General features: G+C 44.6%; 1 protein-coding gene across 1 annotated transcript; it reads right to left on the reverse strand.

Annotated features, from left to right (window-relative positions):
- Window positions 1-4,695: 4,695 nt before the first annotated feature.
- On the reverse strand, window positions 4,696-13,601 carry MEPE (matrix extracellular phosphoglycoprotein; the record flags this gene model as incomplete). The annotated part of the gene is made up of 2 exons (XM_080925523.1): window positions 13,537-13,601; window positions 4,696-5,913 (listed from the first exon to the last, which is right to left on the reverse strand). The coding sequence occupies exons 1-2, from the start codon at window positions 13,588-13,590 to the stop codon at window positions 4,696-4,698; spliced, it is 1,272 nt and encodes a 423-aa protein (XP_080781649.1). The 5' UTR covers window positions 13,591-13,601.
- Window positions 13,602-14,379: the final 778 nt, after the last annotated feature.

Raw genomic sequence — 14,379 nt, forward strand, 5'->3', positions numbered from 1 at the left:
GAGAATTTGTGGAATTTGGAGGGTGGGGACAGGGGTAGAGAATTTTCCTTTGTGACCTCTTCATCCTCCCTTTTTCTAGGTCACTATTTCAATCTTGAAAGCAAAGGTCTTCCTGCTCCACAGCCTCATACTGTTGTTTGGGCACCATTATTTGCACAGCACAGTGTTAAGTTTTTTTTTTGTTTTTTTTTTTGTTTTTTTTTTTTTTTTTTTTGATGAAAGCAACTAAGTGATTCAAAATGCAAGAACCAAAAGTTAGGAGCAAACATAGAAAGATCAAAAGTTCTATCAGAGTTGAAACTAAAATGGTCAGTCACGGAGAACAGTTAAATCAAGACTCAAACCTTCCCTGGGTGGCCTCTCTTTCTTTCTTACAGTCATTAACTCCCATGAGGAATGGAGCTTCCAATAGGTATCCCCCCATGGTCTGACAATTCCACCCACAGGGCATGGGGGTTGCTCACAGTTCCTGAGGCGTCCTCCATCAGCCACACGCAAACCAGTAGTCAGATCTTGACATTCGAGAGATCTTGAGTTTTAGGGGGTTGTTGGTCCTTTTGATTTTCCAACAGGAGATGTCACATGGCTCAGGTGCTGAAGTAGGTTTCACATGTGTAACAGCAGATTACACAAGGTGTGTATCCAGGCTGTGATCCCGTCCACCTGTTGGCACAGTCAGCAAAACCAGGAATGGTCCCTTCCAGCTTGGTTTGAGGGTCTGGGTCTGATGGTGTCTCATGTAGACCGAGTCTCCAACTTGGAAAGGGTGAGCAGTTGTCAGAGTAGCTGGAATATAGGCCATGGCTATTGGAGCCCAGACTTCTTTTTGAATTGTCGGTAGAGCCTTAAGTCTGTTTGAGCAACTCCTCCAACTGCTGGAGTCTGGCCCCGAGAGGGAGTGCTTCCCGGCCAATTCACCAGAAGAAAGACTCGGAGAGCCTTTGTATCTGGGGGACACCCCTCTCAAAGAGACACAGAGGCAGCAATCGATACAAAAGAAAGAGGTCTATTGATCCAGCACATCAGGGTCATCCTACACCCTGAGGAGAGGCGACCTATAATTCTGTTTTTTTATACATTTACTTTTTAAATTTCATTCTACTGTCTACCTATATTTACTTTTGTTTTATTCACTTTATTTTACTGCTTTTATACGTTTACTTTCAGAATTTTACTTTTGTGATCAGAGGTATTACTTTATAAGATGCATTCATACCAGCAGATGTATTTACTTTCTTAGTTTTTTTAGTAAGTCATAGCTCAGCAAGCAAGAGTGCGCTAAAATAACGAAGCCTCTCCGTTCCCTTGGGGCTCTGACTTGGCAGAGGAATCTCACATACTCAAGGAACACTGCTCAAAAACTGTACCGACTAAACTTTCTTTTCCCAGTAAGCAGCTGTCAGCACTCGGAGCTTTGAGCAACAGGAAGCAGGAAATGCCTCTGCCATCTGCACACATGAGTCTTGCTCCTTAGTCGCTTCCTGTCTTCTCCTCACACTCCCTTTTGTCTTTCACACGTGATGTTGGGCAGTTTGGGATATCCTGACTGACCGACCATTCAGCACATGACCAGCAGTGCTCCATTGCTTGTTTGCACAGAATTGTGAACTAAAGAAGACACACACACTTCCAACAATGGCTGTTGCCCAAGAGCCTTGACCCTTGATTCTTTTTTTTTTTTTTTTTTTTTTAAAATTATTTCTTGGTGTGAGATATCAATAAAGATCAGCTCTTTTCATCAGAGACAGAACTATCCCACACAGAGTCAGGTTAGTAAGAAATCTGGACCTATGGAAGACCCAGGGAAGTGAATTTGATAGTCACTGGGAAAGACACCAAGGTAGTAATTTTAAATGTGAAATAGTCATTCAAATATAGTCATAGTCACTTGAGGCACTTGTTACAATAAAACTAATAGATTCCTATCTACAACCTGATATCATATGTGTTGTTTCAAGATTAGTGACAGACCTCCCTTATCAGAAACAACACTGCCAAGTGACTGCTTGATTTAAACCCCAGCTTCCAGACTCGCTCTGCCTCATTGTTCTAAGCAAACAAGCCTAAATTAAAATAACTTAACTTTGTTGCTAATCCACTAGCAACCTAACCTACAAAAATTGAATATACCAACAGCCATGTTTCTAAGCATGGGACAAGCATAATAAACGACTCCATGCTTCTTCATGCTTTAAAGCACCGCCTGTCGAGTTGCAGGTCTTGGCCTCGCCTGTCCCGAACCCATGTATCATTGGGGAGTCTGACTCTGTCCTGCTCTCTTAATCCCCTGCTCATCACAGCTGCCTCCCAGTCCTCCAACTGATGTGATATGTGCAGCGGGTATAACCCTTGCGATCTAAGGTCATCATCTACAAAGTTCTTATTTACCTGTAGAAGTCTGTCTGCGTGTGTAACTCTTACAGGAACTCCTTTATCGATTTTTAGTATTGAACTAGCCTCCTCTTCCTCTCCCTTCCCTTCCCCTCCCCTTCCTCTCTCTCCCTGTATGTGTACATCTATGTGATGTATGTGCACGTACATAGTAGTGTACACGTGTATTAGCAAGGGTGTACATGCATGTGGTCGTGTGAGTAGGGCAGAGGTTAACTTCGGATGTCTTTCTCAATTGCTCTCCATTTTCTATTTTTGAGACAAAGTCTCCCACTGAGCTTGGTGATTCATCAGTAAATCTAGGCTGGCTGGGATGCACTTGTTTAGACTCCACCCACTCATTGCTAGGGTAACTCAGGTCCTCACGCATGCGCAGTAGGCACTTTACCTACTAAGTTATCCCAGTCTCCTGCCTTATCCTTTATCACTTTCTCTTCCGTTACATTATCCACTCAGTAAAGGTCACGAACATCTTTTCCCTCTTACTCTTCACAGAAATTTGTAAATTGTGGTAATTTTGTGGGTTTTATTCAAGCTTAGGAAGCTGAACAAGATCAGGCAGTCTTCCCTGCGTTTTCGGAGAAACACAGGCAAGTGGCTTGGAGGGAGTGCACTGTCCGCGGGAATGGGCAGTTTTCCTTTTTGGGCACAAGGTGGCAGACTATCGATATCTCTCATCATCCTCCCAAAGGCGACTAGGACGACTAGGAGAGGCTAAACTAGGAGTCCATTTCGGAGACCATGCACACTTACTTCTCAGTGAAGATGGTCCTGCTGAAACACGAGCAGAGGGAAGGCGTACCCTGTCTGACCGGGGAGGGTGCTGTGGGCTTCTGCGGGTCTTATCTGTACCAGCGTCTCCATGTGTGCAGCGGGTATAACCCTTGGAAGCCTGGAAGGGCTGTCACTGTCAGTTCGTGCTCAGACACGGGGAGAGGGAATGCTCTAACAAGGGAACTGTCCCCTAGAAAACAGAGAAGTCAGGAGGCTTTTAGAGTCCTCGCCCGGAAAGCACCTGCCTTCTCCGCGTATATTACAGCTTTCTCTTTGCCATCTCAAGTGGCAAAATTTCCAATGCTCAGACCATTCCTGTGTAAAAGATGCTGCGTTGGTTTCAATTTACTCAACTACACTTTAAATTTAGTTATTCCTTTACTTAGTTGCCTCCAGTGTGCTTGGTGGGAATCAAAATTATGTTTTTATTAAAACAGAAAGATACCGCACCGAACACGCTGGTCAGGGTGTCTGCTGTTTGAGAGTCTAAAGGGACAGGAAAAAAAAATACCCACAATTCTTCGTGTAGGTCCCATCTCACCTTCCCTTCCCTTGATGCTTCTCACTTAGGAGAGTTTTGAGAATGGAGGGGTGTATCCAGCAGGTGTCAATAACAACAACATATCAATGCCTGACACAGGGAGAGCTGGTTTTCTGGCAGACAAGGTGCTCGTAGCAGGAAGCTGACGGGGCCTGACTCAGTAGCACACATACTGTTTCTCCCTCATGGCCACACACCCAGACAGCAGGCTCATGCTGAACAGGAACAAAGCACAGCTGGGCACGCTCTTCTCGCCGTGGGACAAAAGCTTTCCTCAGCAGCAGCAGTCTCACCTCTGGACCATCGTGGGAGAAAGACATCAATGCTTAACAGACAAGAAACAGGGTAGGGGGTGCTTTGGGAGAGGTCAGTGGGCATTATGTTGAACCAGATCTTGACTGTTTCCCCATGCCCCACGGCACTTCCTACACCCCATTCTCCTCTCTAAATGAAGGAAGACCCAGCAAAAAGTGATCAGCAGTAGATATGCTTCAGAAATTAAACTTGCCTCCTAGGGCACAGTAAATGCAGATGGGGGAAAGATCACTGACGGCCGTGAAATCATGGCTAGAGCAGAGTTACCACTTTCGCGCTTTGTCCAGGGGTTTCGGTTCACACACCTTATCCCTCTGCCGGAGGCAGACTAACCTTGTTGCCTCATAACTCTTCCCACACCACCCACAGTCGCCTGTCGATCATTTAACTACACACCATCATGGAGACAATGCGTCTGACGAGCAAACAACTTGTCAAGGCACTTGTGGCATTCAGACTATTTTAATGGGTTGCCTGTTCAAATATTACCTGCCACACGTATTTTTCATGAAAGTTTTTATTTAGAAAGCATTAGAACTTTGAGTGGAAATTCTTATCACAACCATTAAAGCTGAACCACGTCCTGGAGGGAACCAAGTCTGTTAGCTTGCTCAGTTCCTGCCGTGTCCTCTCTTCCTCCGGGACCAGAGCAGGGGACTGGTTCGATCCTGGGACTAGTCACCACTGCTCTCGCTAGAGCTTCCACTGGATGAAGACTCACTACTGTCTCTTTGTCGGGTGTTGACACGCCTGTGGGAATGGGGCCTTCTCCAAGGCCAGGAGCTTCTCTGCTGTGACCTCCCTTTGTTCTGTGTAGGATTATTTTGTCCATGGAGCACAGAAGGGTTTGTTCTGCTGTGTGCTCTCACAATTCCCTCTCTGCTGAGAGCATTCGAGGGGTCCTCTTCACTTCTAACCTCGTTGCCAAGACTGTGAGAAGACTGGCCTTCGCCTTTCCCTGGAAATCTTTGGCTTTCAGTCAAGGTTACCTGGTTCCCTTTGGATTCTTCTGCGCCTTTGCTAGAACTACCTTTGCTGCTCTTGGGGATCTCATTGTAACCAGCTCTCCCCGCATGCTCCCTGCCGCCCCCTTTTATCTTCTCTTTGGAGGGCACTTGTGGATAGTGAAACTCTACTTTTCCTTGATGAGCATTTTGGCTGCCGGCACCAACTCTGTTTCCTTCTTTTCCAGGGAGTTCCCTAAAATTGGTACTGCCTGTGATTTCATTGCTGCCCTCCATAAGGCTCACACCCACAGAGCCTGCCTCCTGTGCAGTTTTGTCTCTGGTTGCATAGGCGCTACCCACAGGTCCTTCTCTCCCCAGGATCTCATTAGAACCAAGTCCATCTGTGTGTGGGTCAACAATCTCAGCTTTGCTGGAGCCTGAGACAGGGTGACCAGCTGCGCTGAAAGGAGGAACATCATTATCTCCCCTCACTAGAAGATCTGGGGAACCACTGCCTTCAAAGTCACTGGGAATCTTTCTGGTTTGAGGGAGATGCGTCAGGTAGTGAGTGTTTCGTTGGGGCTGAGGAGCGCGTTTGCTTCTTACTGGGTTGTTCTGACATAGCAGATACCTCTGTTGATTCTTTATGTCTTTTAAGTAGTCTTTAGCATCACTGAAATCTGCTGGACTTAAGCTTAGAACACTCTGAGGTTTCTTCTCTTTGTTTCTGTCGCTCTGTAGTTTGCTCCCAGTCAGCAGACTCTTCACAGGCTGTGTGATGTTTCTGAGGAGGGCAGCTCCATGCCTGTCCTGGTCAGGCAGGAGAGGGGGAGCACCTTGTCCATCTTCTGCTCCTTTAACCACCATGGGATCAGGATACACAGAAGCTGTGAAGTTCCTGTGGATGTTGTCTTGGTCGCCGCTGCTGCCATTTTCATCCAGCATCTGTGGATTTACAGAGAACGTTGGAGTTTTACTACTTTGGTTCTTTTCATTGTTTTCAAAAAAGACACAAGTCTTTCTTTCCCCACCCCACCCCTGGATAATGATTTCTTTCAGTGTTAACTCTTGATTTCTTCTCTTGTCAAAATGGCGAAGGGTAGTACTGTCCCTGCTTTATTTTCCTTTTTGATAAGGTAAATAATTTAACATACAGTGATTATTTTAAGTTTAAGAAAATCTGATGATTCATAAAAATCATTTAAAGTCTATAATACATTTAATGTAAAGTCTACAACTCAACAGGGATGGAGGGAGGAATGCGGGTTTCGTGGAGCAGTAAGACTGAGGTAGGTAGGGATTTCACGGGCAGGTAAGAGGTAAATACTCACAAGCAAAATGATGTGGCTATTTTAAGACTAAGTGGTAGGACCAATATATTTTTGACACACTTCAATATGCTGACTGCCCTTGAGCATGTTAACATCTTGGTTATGATAACTAAAGACATGAATAGATGAAAACTTCTATACGGAGAAAAGGAGGGACCATCTAGAAGCGTACACCCTCAGGAGGTGAGGAAGATTGCAAAGACGGGGAAGCAGTTCAGGCGAGCCGGGACCATGGTGAACGGCATCACTGAGACACCAGTCAAAGTGACCCAACGTTTCTATGCTTACTTTTCATGTGTGTGTCTTTGCCTGTAAGTGTGTCTGCATGCGATGCACACGTGAGCTGCCTTGCGATCAGAAAGCAAACCCTGATCCTCTGAGAGAGCGGTAAGTGTTCTTAGCTGCTGACCATCTCTCCAGGACCCAACTGGTTCCAAATCTATCACTCCAGTGCTCGCTGAAGTAACTGTGTTACAGGAGGGCTCAGAGATCCCATCAGCTGCCAGCCCCCTCTGGGCTGGAGGAGCTGGGAAGACACGTGACCTACGGAAGCATGTGACCCGGGGAAGCACGTGACTCAGGGAAGCACGTGACCTGGGGGGTTGCTGCTTTGCTTCTTTGAGCGTCAGATTTCTCGCTACAAAATAAAAAAAATACACACATTTCAGGGTTTTAAAAAGATGCATTCTTGTTAAGTGATAAAATATAGATAATGCATCTAGCGCAGTTGTCTCTTGCTGACCAAGTTCTATATAGATGATGGCAGCTGCCGTTCGTGCAAGGCTGGGTAGGGTCCTTGGTGCAATACTAGCTTACTTCCCTACACAGTAATAAGAGCGCTCATTTTCTTATAGCATGCACAGTTCCCTCCACAAGTCTCTAGAAGTCATTGAATTGTGCTGTGGTAGAGAATTGTGGACTCATTCTTGGCTGGGTTCTGCAACCTGTGGCCTCTGATCGAATGTGGTCTAAAATGGGGTTTTGATGGCCCCCAATCTCTAATTAAGAATACTCTGTGTGTGTTTGCATGCGTGCACGCCTGTGTTGAAGAGCAGAGAGAACCTGGGTGTGTCATACCCATGTATCAATGTTAGAGCAATAACTTGTGAGGGTTTGGTCTTCCCGGCCACCATGTCCGTTCTGGAGACAGAGCTTAGGTTGTCCGGGTTGGCAGCCATTTCTGAGCCATCTTATGGTGCGTCCTTTGTCTGCTCGCTTTAAAATACACCTTATAAAGTGTCGGGAGCCTTAAGACTTAAGCTCAGCAGACACTTGGGATAATTTGTGGAAGTCCCTTCTAGTCTGGGAGAATTTGTTAGTATGAAGTCTCCAAAATCTCCAAAAATTCTTCATTTGTTTTCATTGTAAGATAAAATTAGTAATGAATTTCACATGGGAATGATGATACCATTACTCACTAACTTTTATAGCTCCAAGCTTATTCTGAAAATAAATAGGATTGTGTTATGAGAAGAAAATAAAAAGTGACTGTACTAATCTACTTCTGACTAGCAAATATTCTAAATACTTGACTTATTTTAAGCCACCAAGCTTCAGAAAGCTTGCCTCAGGCATTTATGTCTATTTACTTCCGTTAAGCCATTTCAAGCTGAACAAGTAGTTTATAAAAATCAGTATATTAAATTTAATTTAAATGTAAGCTTTTACATTTTTTCTCCCTACTCTCAGAGGAATTTTTTGTTAAAAACAGTGGCGGCATACTACCAACTAGTGTGTATTTAGCCAGAAGAGTAAATGAAACTGCTTTGTATTTTTAAAAAGTATGAGGCTATATTTTAATTTTGCCACAAGACAGCTAATCATTTGTCTGGGAAAATATTTTAAAGTGCAAAAAGCTTCCCATCTTGCATGGGCTCAGGGAAGTGAATTCCAGTCTGTCCTTGGCTGTGTGACTGGCTGAGCCAGCTGGCTGTTCTGTCGTCTCTGTCCTGCCTTAGCTCAGGGCATCCTTTGCTCGGACAGCAGCCTGTCCCCGTCACTTCAGTGTTCCTGAATCTGAAGGCTCCTCACAGCCAAGCTCACTTTCCACTGTGCGCCCTGCTCTGAATGGAGTTCTTTCCACCCTCAGCCCCTAATGTGTGACTGGGGTTTGGGGGGACACTTTCCCACATCCCGTCTTGGGTTCTCTGCCACCATTTTCTGTCTTTAAATTCTGAGAGAGAAGCAATGGCACTTCTCGGTTGCTTCCGTTCGCACTGCGTCTTCCTCAGCGGGAGCACTGGAAACATAGGCCATGGCAAAACCAAAGTTAGCTAACTTTCATAGAACAATGCAGCCTTACAGGTGGCCATACAGGTTTGATTCTCAGCGGGGGAAAACAACATTTTATACAATTCTTACCTCCATGGGAAATGGAGCCAGAATTAGGGAAGTAAATAGCCCTTTAATTGGAGGAGCTTTGAGCCCCTTGCAGCATTTTGGGCAATGACTCTGCAAGAAGCCACTGAGTGAAAAGAATTATTGTCATTCAAGTGACAAGGGCCTCATTCTTTCTCTTCAGTGTGACTGGACATGGGTGAGGTCATCCATGGAATGAGTGTAAGGGACACGTGTCACCTCTTACAGCCTGTCATAGAAACCTCGTTCCCCTGGGAGTCTACACTGTTCTGTATGGTCTATAACATGCTCAGGAGTCCCCCTGTGATATACAGCTCTGCTGATGCACTGCAAAATGACTAGTTCCTGGCCGCCAGGTCCATCCTGGTCACGGTTGCAGAAGTAGGTTTCAAACAAGAACATGGTTTGGGCCAAAGCAATGGATGGAGAAAAGGGACATTCCGGAATACAGAGTTGCACAGCACAGTGACTTCAGAGCCTGAGGAGTGTGGAGAAGGGAAGGAAAAGCAACATCCACGCTGGAAACCACAGCACTGTCTCCTCCCATCTCCCATGGCTAGTTCACATGTGAGGAATCTTCTCATGGTCACTCACCTTCACGCCACATTCAGTGTAGACATGGTTTTTCATGGTGAACCTTATAAATGATGTGTGAACCATTCCCATTATATTAAGGGTGGTTTTATCTATTAAGGAAATTTCTTGGTTTCTTTCTAATACTATGGGATGATCTTTAACCTCTAACAATAGGTAGTACCACTTAAAACCACAAGAGGGCGCGTGTCATCCACCCTAGAAGGCAGCCACCTACAGGGCTCTAGTACTAATCTTGAAATGTATTTTTTTTTTCTGCATGCCACTGTCAAATGTTTGTCTTCCTCCGAGTGTCAGTCTTCCTACCACATCTCAGTGGAATTACAACATGAGGGGATATTTCCAGAGCAGAAGGAAGAGGGCATTAGAAGAAAGATAGGTTTTACTTTGCCCGTGGCTGAAGTCCAGCTGGCAAATGCCACCACATGAACCTTCTGGCTTTGAAGTTTGCCGTTTGGACCGTTGTCATTTTTAGCTAATATTCAGAACACAGAGCTGGTATCGCCAGGGAAAACCACAGTAGAAATAATCTGTGGTTTGGTAACATGCAAATCTGACAGTATACATGCAGAAAACGACTTCCACGTGAGCCCAACTCCCCATTAACACCGCTGGCCAGCCCCCTTCTCTCTTCCACTTTGTCATATGCTGCACACAGGTGAGGAACAGTGTTTGCTAATTACAGTGACCCAGAATCCTTACTTATTCCTCTGAAAGTCCAGTGGCAAGCCACTCTTTCATTTGAAAGACAAAATCACACTAGAAAAAAAAAGCAATTTTCATATCATCTGTTGTAGGGATTATAATGAACTAGAACATGTCACAATTCTGCTGGACACCAGCACTTCTGGCCTACCCACTCAAGAACATTCTAGAAGTTACATTTTTTCCTCTTGCTGTTTTGTTTTCCTTTACAGAGATAAAATGGTTATTTGAGAGGAATAACTCTGTTTCCGCTCTGTTCCTCCACACATCCTTGCTTAGTTTTCACCATCTGTGGTTGAAATGTCTCAAAGGAAACAAGGGACTCAATCTCACCAAACAGAAATTCCTTCACTCACCTCCTCAAACAGCAAATGGTTTATTTCTATGTCTTTCACGGAGGGATTGTATGAACATGGACAATGGTTCTGACTGAAGTCCTCCCCATCCTCCCCACTAGATGGCGATGCTATCTCTAGGAGAGAATCCATTTCTGGTGTGGAGAAGTGTCCCTGGAACGTGGTGGGGAGAGGAGAGGCTGACACAGTTTAGGATAGTAGCCACTGGAACCCATAGGAAAGACACACTCCTTGGCAAACCTGAGCTGTTAAAATGAAGTTGGTCAGAGCTTAGTCTGCTCTATAATAGTGTATGTAAGCCAGCAGCTGCGCCATGCTGTGACCTGATGGTGCTGAGGGTACACACGTGAGGGCCTGTGTGTAAAGACACACCTGTGTGTAAAGGCACACCTGTGGTGCCTCCTCTCTTGGCAAATCATTTTGGCCAGGGATCAGGCGATCTCTCTGATTAGTGTGCAAGTGTCAGTAGGTGACTCGTCTGCCGAGGCTTATTAAAGCACATGAAGGCCAGATACAGGAATAGCACAGGCAGCTACTGCAAGCCTTGTGAGATGTCACACAAAAAGTCACACAAAATAGAGGATGTGAGAACTGAGGGGAAAATTTTTCTGGGTACAAAATGGTGTGACAACTCTTCAAATCTCAGTGTTTCCGTTTTCTTATTCCCTTTGAAACGTTGTTGCTTATCTCTGATGTGGCAGAGGGGACTAAGGAGTGGGGTGTGCTGGGGTCTCATGTGTGCTCTAGTGGAAGTAGGTGCTGTGACAAATTAGTCACAGAAGAGGGAGAAATCTTACAAAAGAAAGAAAGAAAATGCAAGCAGTCTGAGGACTTGTCCACCTGTCCTACAGGCCTAGAGCAACGGTTCTCAAGACCCTTTGTGGTTGAGCGAACCTTTCAAAGGGGTCACCGAGGAATATTGGAAAACACAGATATTTACATTGTGATTCATAACAGTAGCAAAAGTGTAGTTGGAAAGTAGCAAGGAAAAATAATTTTATGGTTGTGAGGAACCTCATTAAAGGGTCACATTATGAGGGAGGTTGAGAACCGCAGGCCCAGAGAGTGCTTTTCCTAAACAACGCTCACCGCCGTGGGTTTCTGTTTCTGTGGCTCTACTCTAATGGACGGAAGCGTAAACTCAGTGGTTAGCGGAAGCATCCCATTGATCTCAGTGGTTAGCGGAAGCATCCCATTGATCTCAGTGGTTAGCGGAAGCATCCCATTGTTTGGGTCCCAAGGTTTGAAACAAACCGTTTGTCAGCAATGCCTTATTTTTCTAGGACTCAATGCATTTGCAAAGGGCTTTTGCATAATAATTTCATTTGTGCTCCATAATAACCACATTGAGATGACCAATAGGAAAGATGGTGGCCACTCACACACAGCCGGTGAAGGAGGAAGCGGAGAGTCATCCTAACCTGAATCTCCTGCTTTAAAATCCCAAGACTGACTCGATAAAAAACTGCAGTAGCTGTGTTTGAAAGAAAGTTTGCTAAAGTAGAGAGATGGTCCTGAAGTTTATATTGTCTTCAAGATACATTTCCTTATTCTTTACTGTACCTATTTATTATGTTATTTCTTCCAGGATTCTGTGAATATAAATTTAAGCTATTACCTCATTGTTAGCAATATCAAAATGAGCTGTAGGGAGAAGAATGTAGAAATAACATGGGTAGGTTTTAAAAGAATAATGTTGAGATAGCATAATGTTCTCTAACAGAGCACATTTAGGTTCATGTTAAATACGTGCTGACATAGATTAACCCAGTATAGTTCCTGATGCATTGCTATGTAGATCAAAGCCTCCCTCATTTGCATAAGATGGATATTAGTTTCATTATGCTGATCAATCTTCATCTTTTAGTTTCTAACACTTTAAAGCTGGATGAATTAATAACTATAAGACACATGCACATAATTTTCTATACACTCATACCAAAAATCTATAATTAAACACTTGAGGTCATTGTTAAAGTGGCATGTATCTGTGAGAAGAGATAACACCACAATTCTTAATACCCAATTTTGTCTCCATTCCCCTGCTCAGACTCCTTCATTTGAAATCTGCAGCCCTCTCTGCTCCTCTGATGCCACTTGGCAGTTGTCCTGGAGTTGCCTGTGGCCCTGTAATGGCTGTGACGCTGTCTGCCCCCAGGAGGAAAGCTGGCGGCCTCTTTTGACTGGTGGTCACTGGCCTCGCCCTTTACTGGAAGCTGGTTAGAAAGGACACTTTGGCTGTTCCCTGGCTGCTCAAAATAACCCTTCCTCAGCTGGTTGGACTGAAGTGGGTCAGCGAGACCACCAGCCTGCTTTAGTGCATGCTGTATGCTTCCAGCTGAACTTGTGTGGATGGGGTGGGACCAACTGGTTCACTCAGCATAACCCCTACCACTGTGTAAGGATGTGTGTGAATTGGGGGTAAGGTGGGGATGAGTGTGTGTGGGGTGTGTGTGTGAAGTGGGAGTGGGGGATGGGATGGAATAGGGGTGGGTATGACTCCCTCATTTCTGCTCCTTCTCTGGATGCCAGGGTTCACCCAGCTACTCACCCACTTGCTCAGGATCTATACTCAAGCACGGTCAGCACGGAGTGAGCATGTGTCTCCCTAGCTCCTCAACCCAGAAGGTTCCTCTGAGAGCAAGAATGCTGGTAAAATATTATCTAGTTTACCCCGTGTCTGGCCTGCAGGAAGCATCTGCAATGCTCAGCTTTGTCACAGTTCACATCCTGAGAGCTCATCTGCATGAATCAGAAGAAGGAAAGGCACAAGAGGCAATGGGAGCTTGACTTAGGCTAAGTTCATGAGTATCAGCTCCATTTCAGCCTCACCGCAGAAGGGAACATCTTTGAGGGGATCCCCTTGTGCCAAGAAGCTGCCAGGGAGACATTATAGTCCACTCTCAGAGCCATCTGTGTGTTTAGTCAGCTTTACACATTTGTGTTAAATTCTTCAAGGTAAAACATTACAAGGTTCTTTTGATTGACTAGGGCTTCTGCCTTTGTTCGTACTGCACTGATCTCTGCTGCCTTGGAAGGCTGCGACCAGCTACTGTTTTTCCTCAAAGGCTCTGGAAAAGACTCCGGGGCTGTCCTAGAGTCTGCACGCTGTAAGTGGCAGGCTTCTGAGGTTGGTGCTTCATCCTTCTTTACCTCTTAACACACCTGCTTGGGAACTAGAGAGAAAGATTGTGTGACATGTGAATGACTGTGCCAGTGCTTACCGGTGCCGCCCAGGCCATACTGAGGAGAAGCAGTCCCACAGACACAGCCTGCATCTTCACAAGGCTCTCTGAAAGATAGCAAGAACCTGTCTGAGCAATGCCAGTTACACGTTGCAGACATGAACACACATGTAAGCAGACCTCCTTCCCGCATAAGTTTATTTCCTTTTGATATATAGAATTACATCTCTCACACATACATACATTTCTATCAAATTGGCATTTACATAAATGTATGTACTTTGCACAATTAGTTCATAGTCATGGCTAATCTATTAATCTCCATTTCATGTCTGATTACTCTCACGCAAAAAAATAAATATCGATTATAATTAATCTAACAATCAATTCATAGAAATTCATTTTATAGACACATAATTATTTACTCTATTGGTAACCTGACATTTTCTCTTAGAAAAAAATATTATTAAATTTATAATTGTATAAATGTATAATTGAAAGTTGCAGTAAGGTCACACCTGAACTGCTAAGTGTGTTAGGATGGCAGATACAGAGGTAAGGAATGGAATTTCACTAATTCCAGGCTAGTACCCCAACACTTATCATTATACCCATTAGCAAAATGTCTGAGCTAGTAACTACATAGGGGGCAGAGAAAGAAACTGCTGAAGCAAGTTTTACTGTAAGTAAAAGCATTTACTAAGTATTACAATGAGCTAAGCACCATTTCAAGTTTGCATGGATTTATTTATCTGAGTCCTACAACAGCCTTATGAGCCAGGTGACTTTACCAGTTTCATAGACCAGGAAACAGACTCAGAAAGGTCACACGACATGTCACGGATATTAATAAGCAGAACTGGATTTGGTATCCTGGCAACG

The sequence above is a fragment of the Micromys minutus genome (genome assembly GCF_963924665.1).
Source record: "Micromys minutus genome assembly, chromosome: 11".
Lineage (NCBI taxonomy): Eukaryota > Metazoa > Chordata > Mammalia > Rodentia > Muridae > Micromys > Micromys minutus.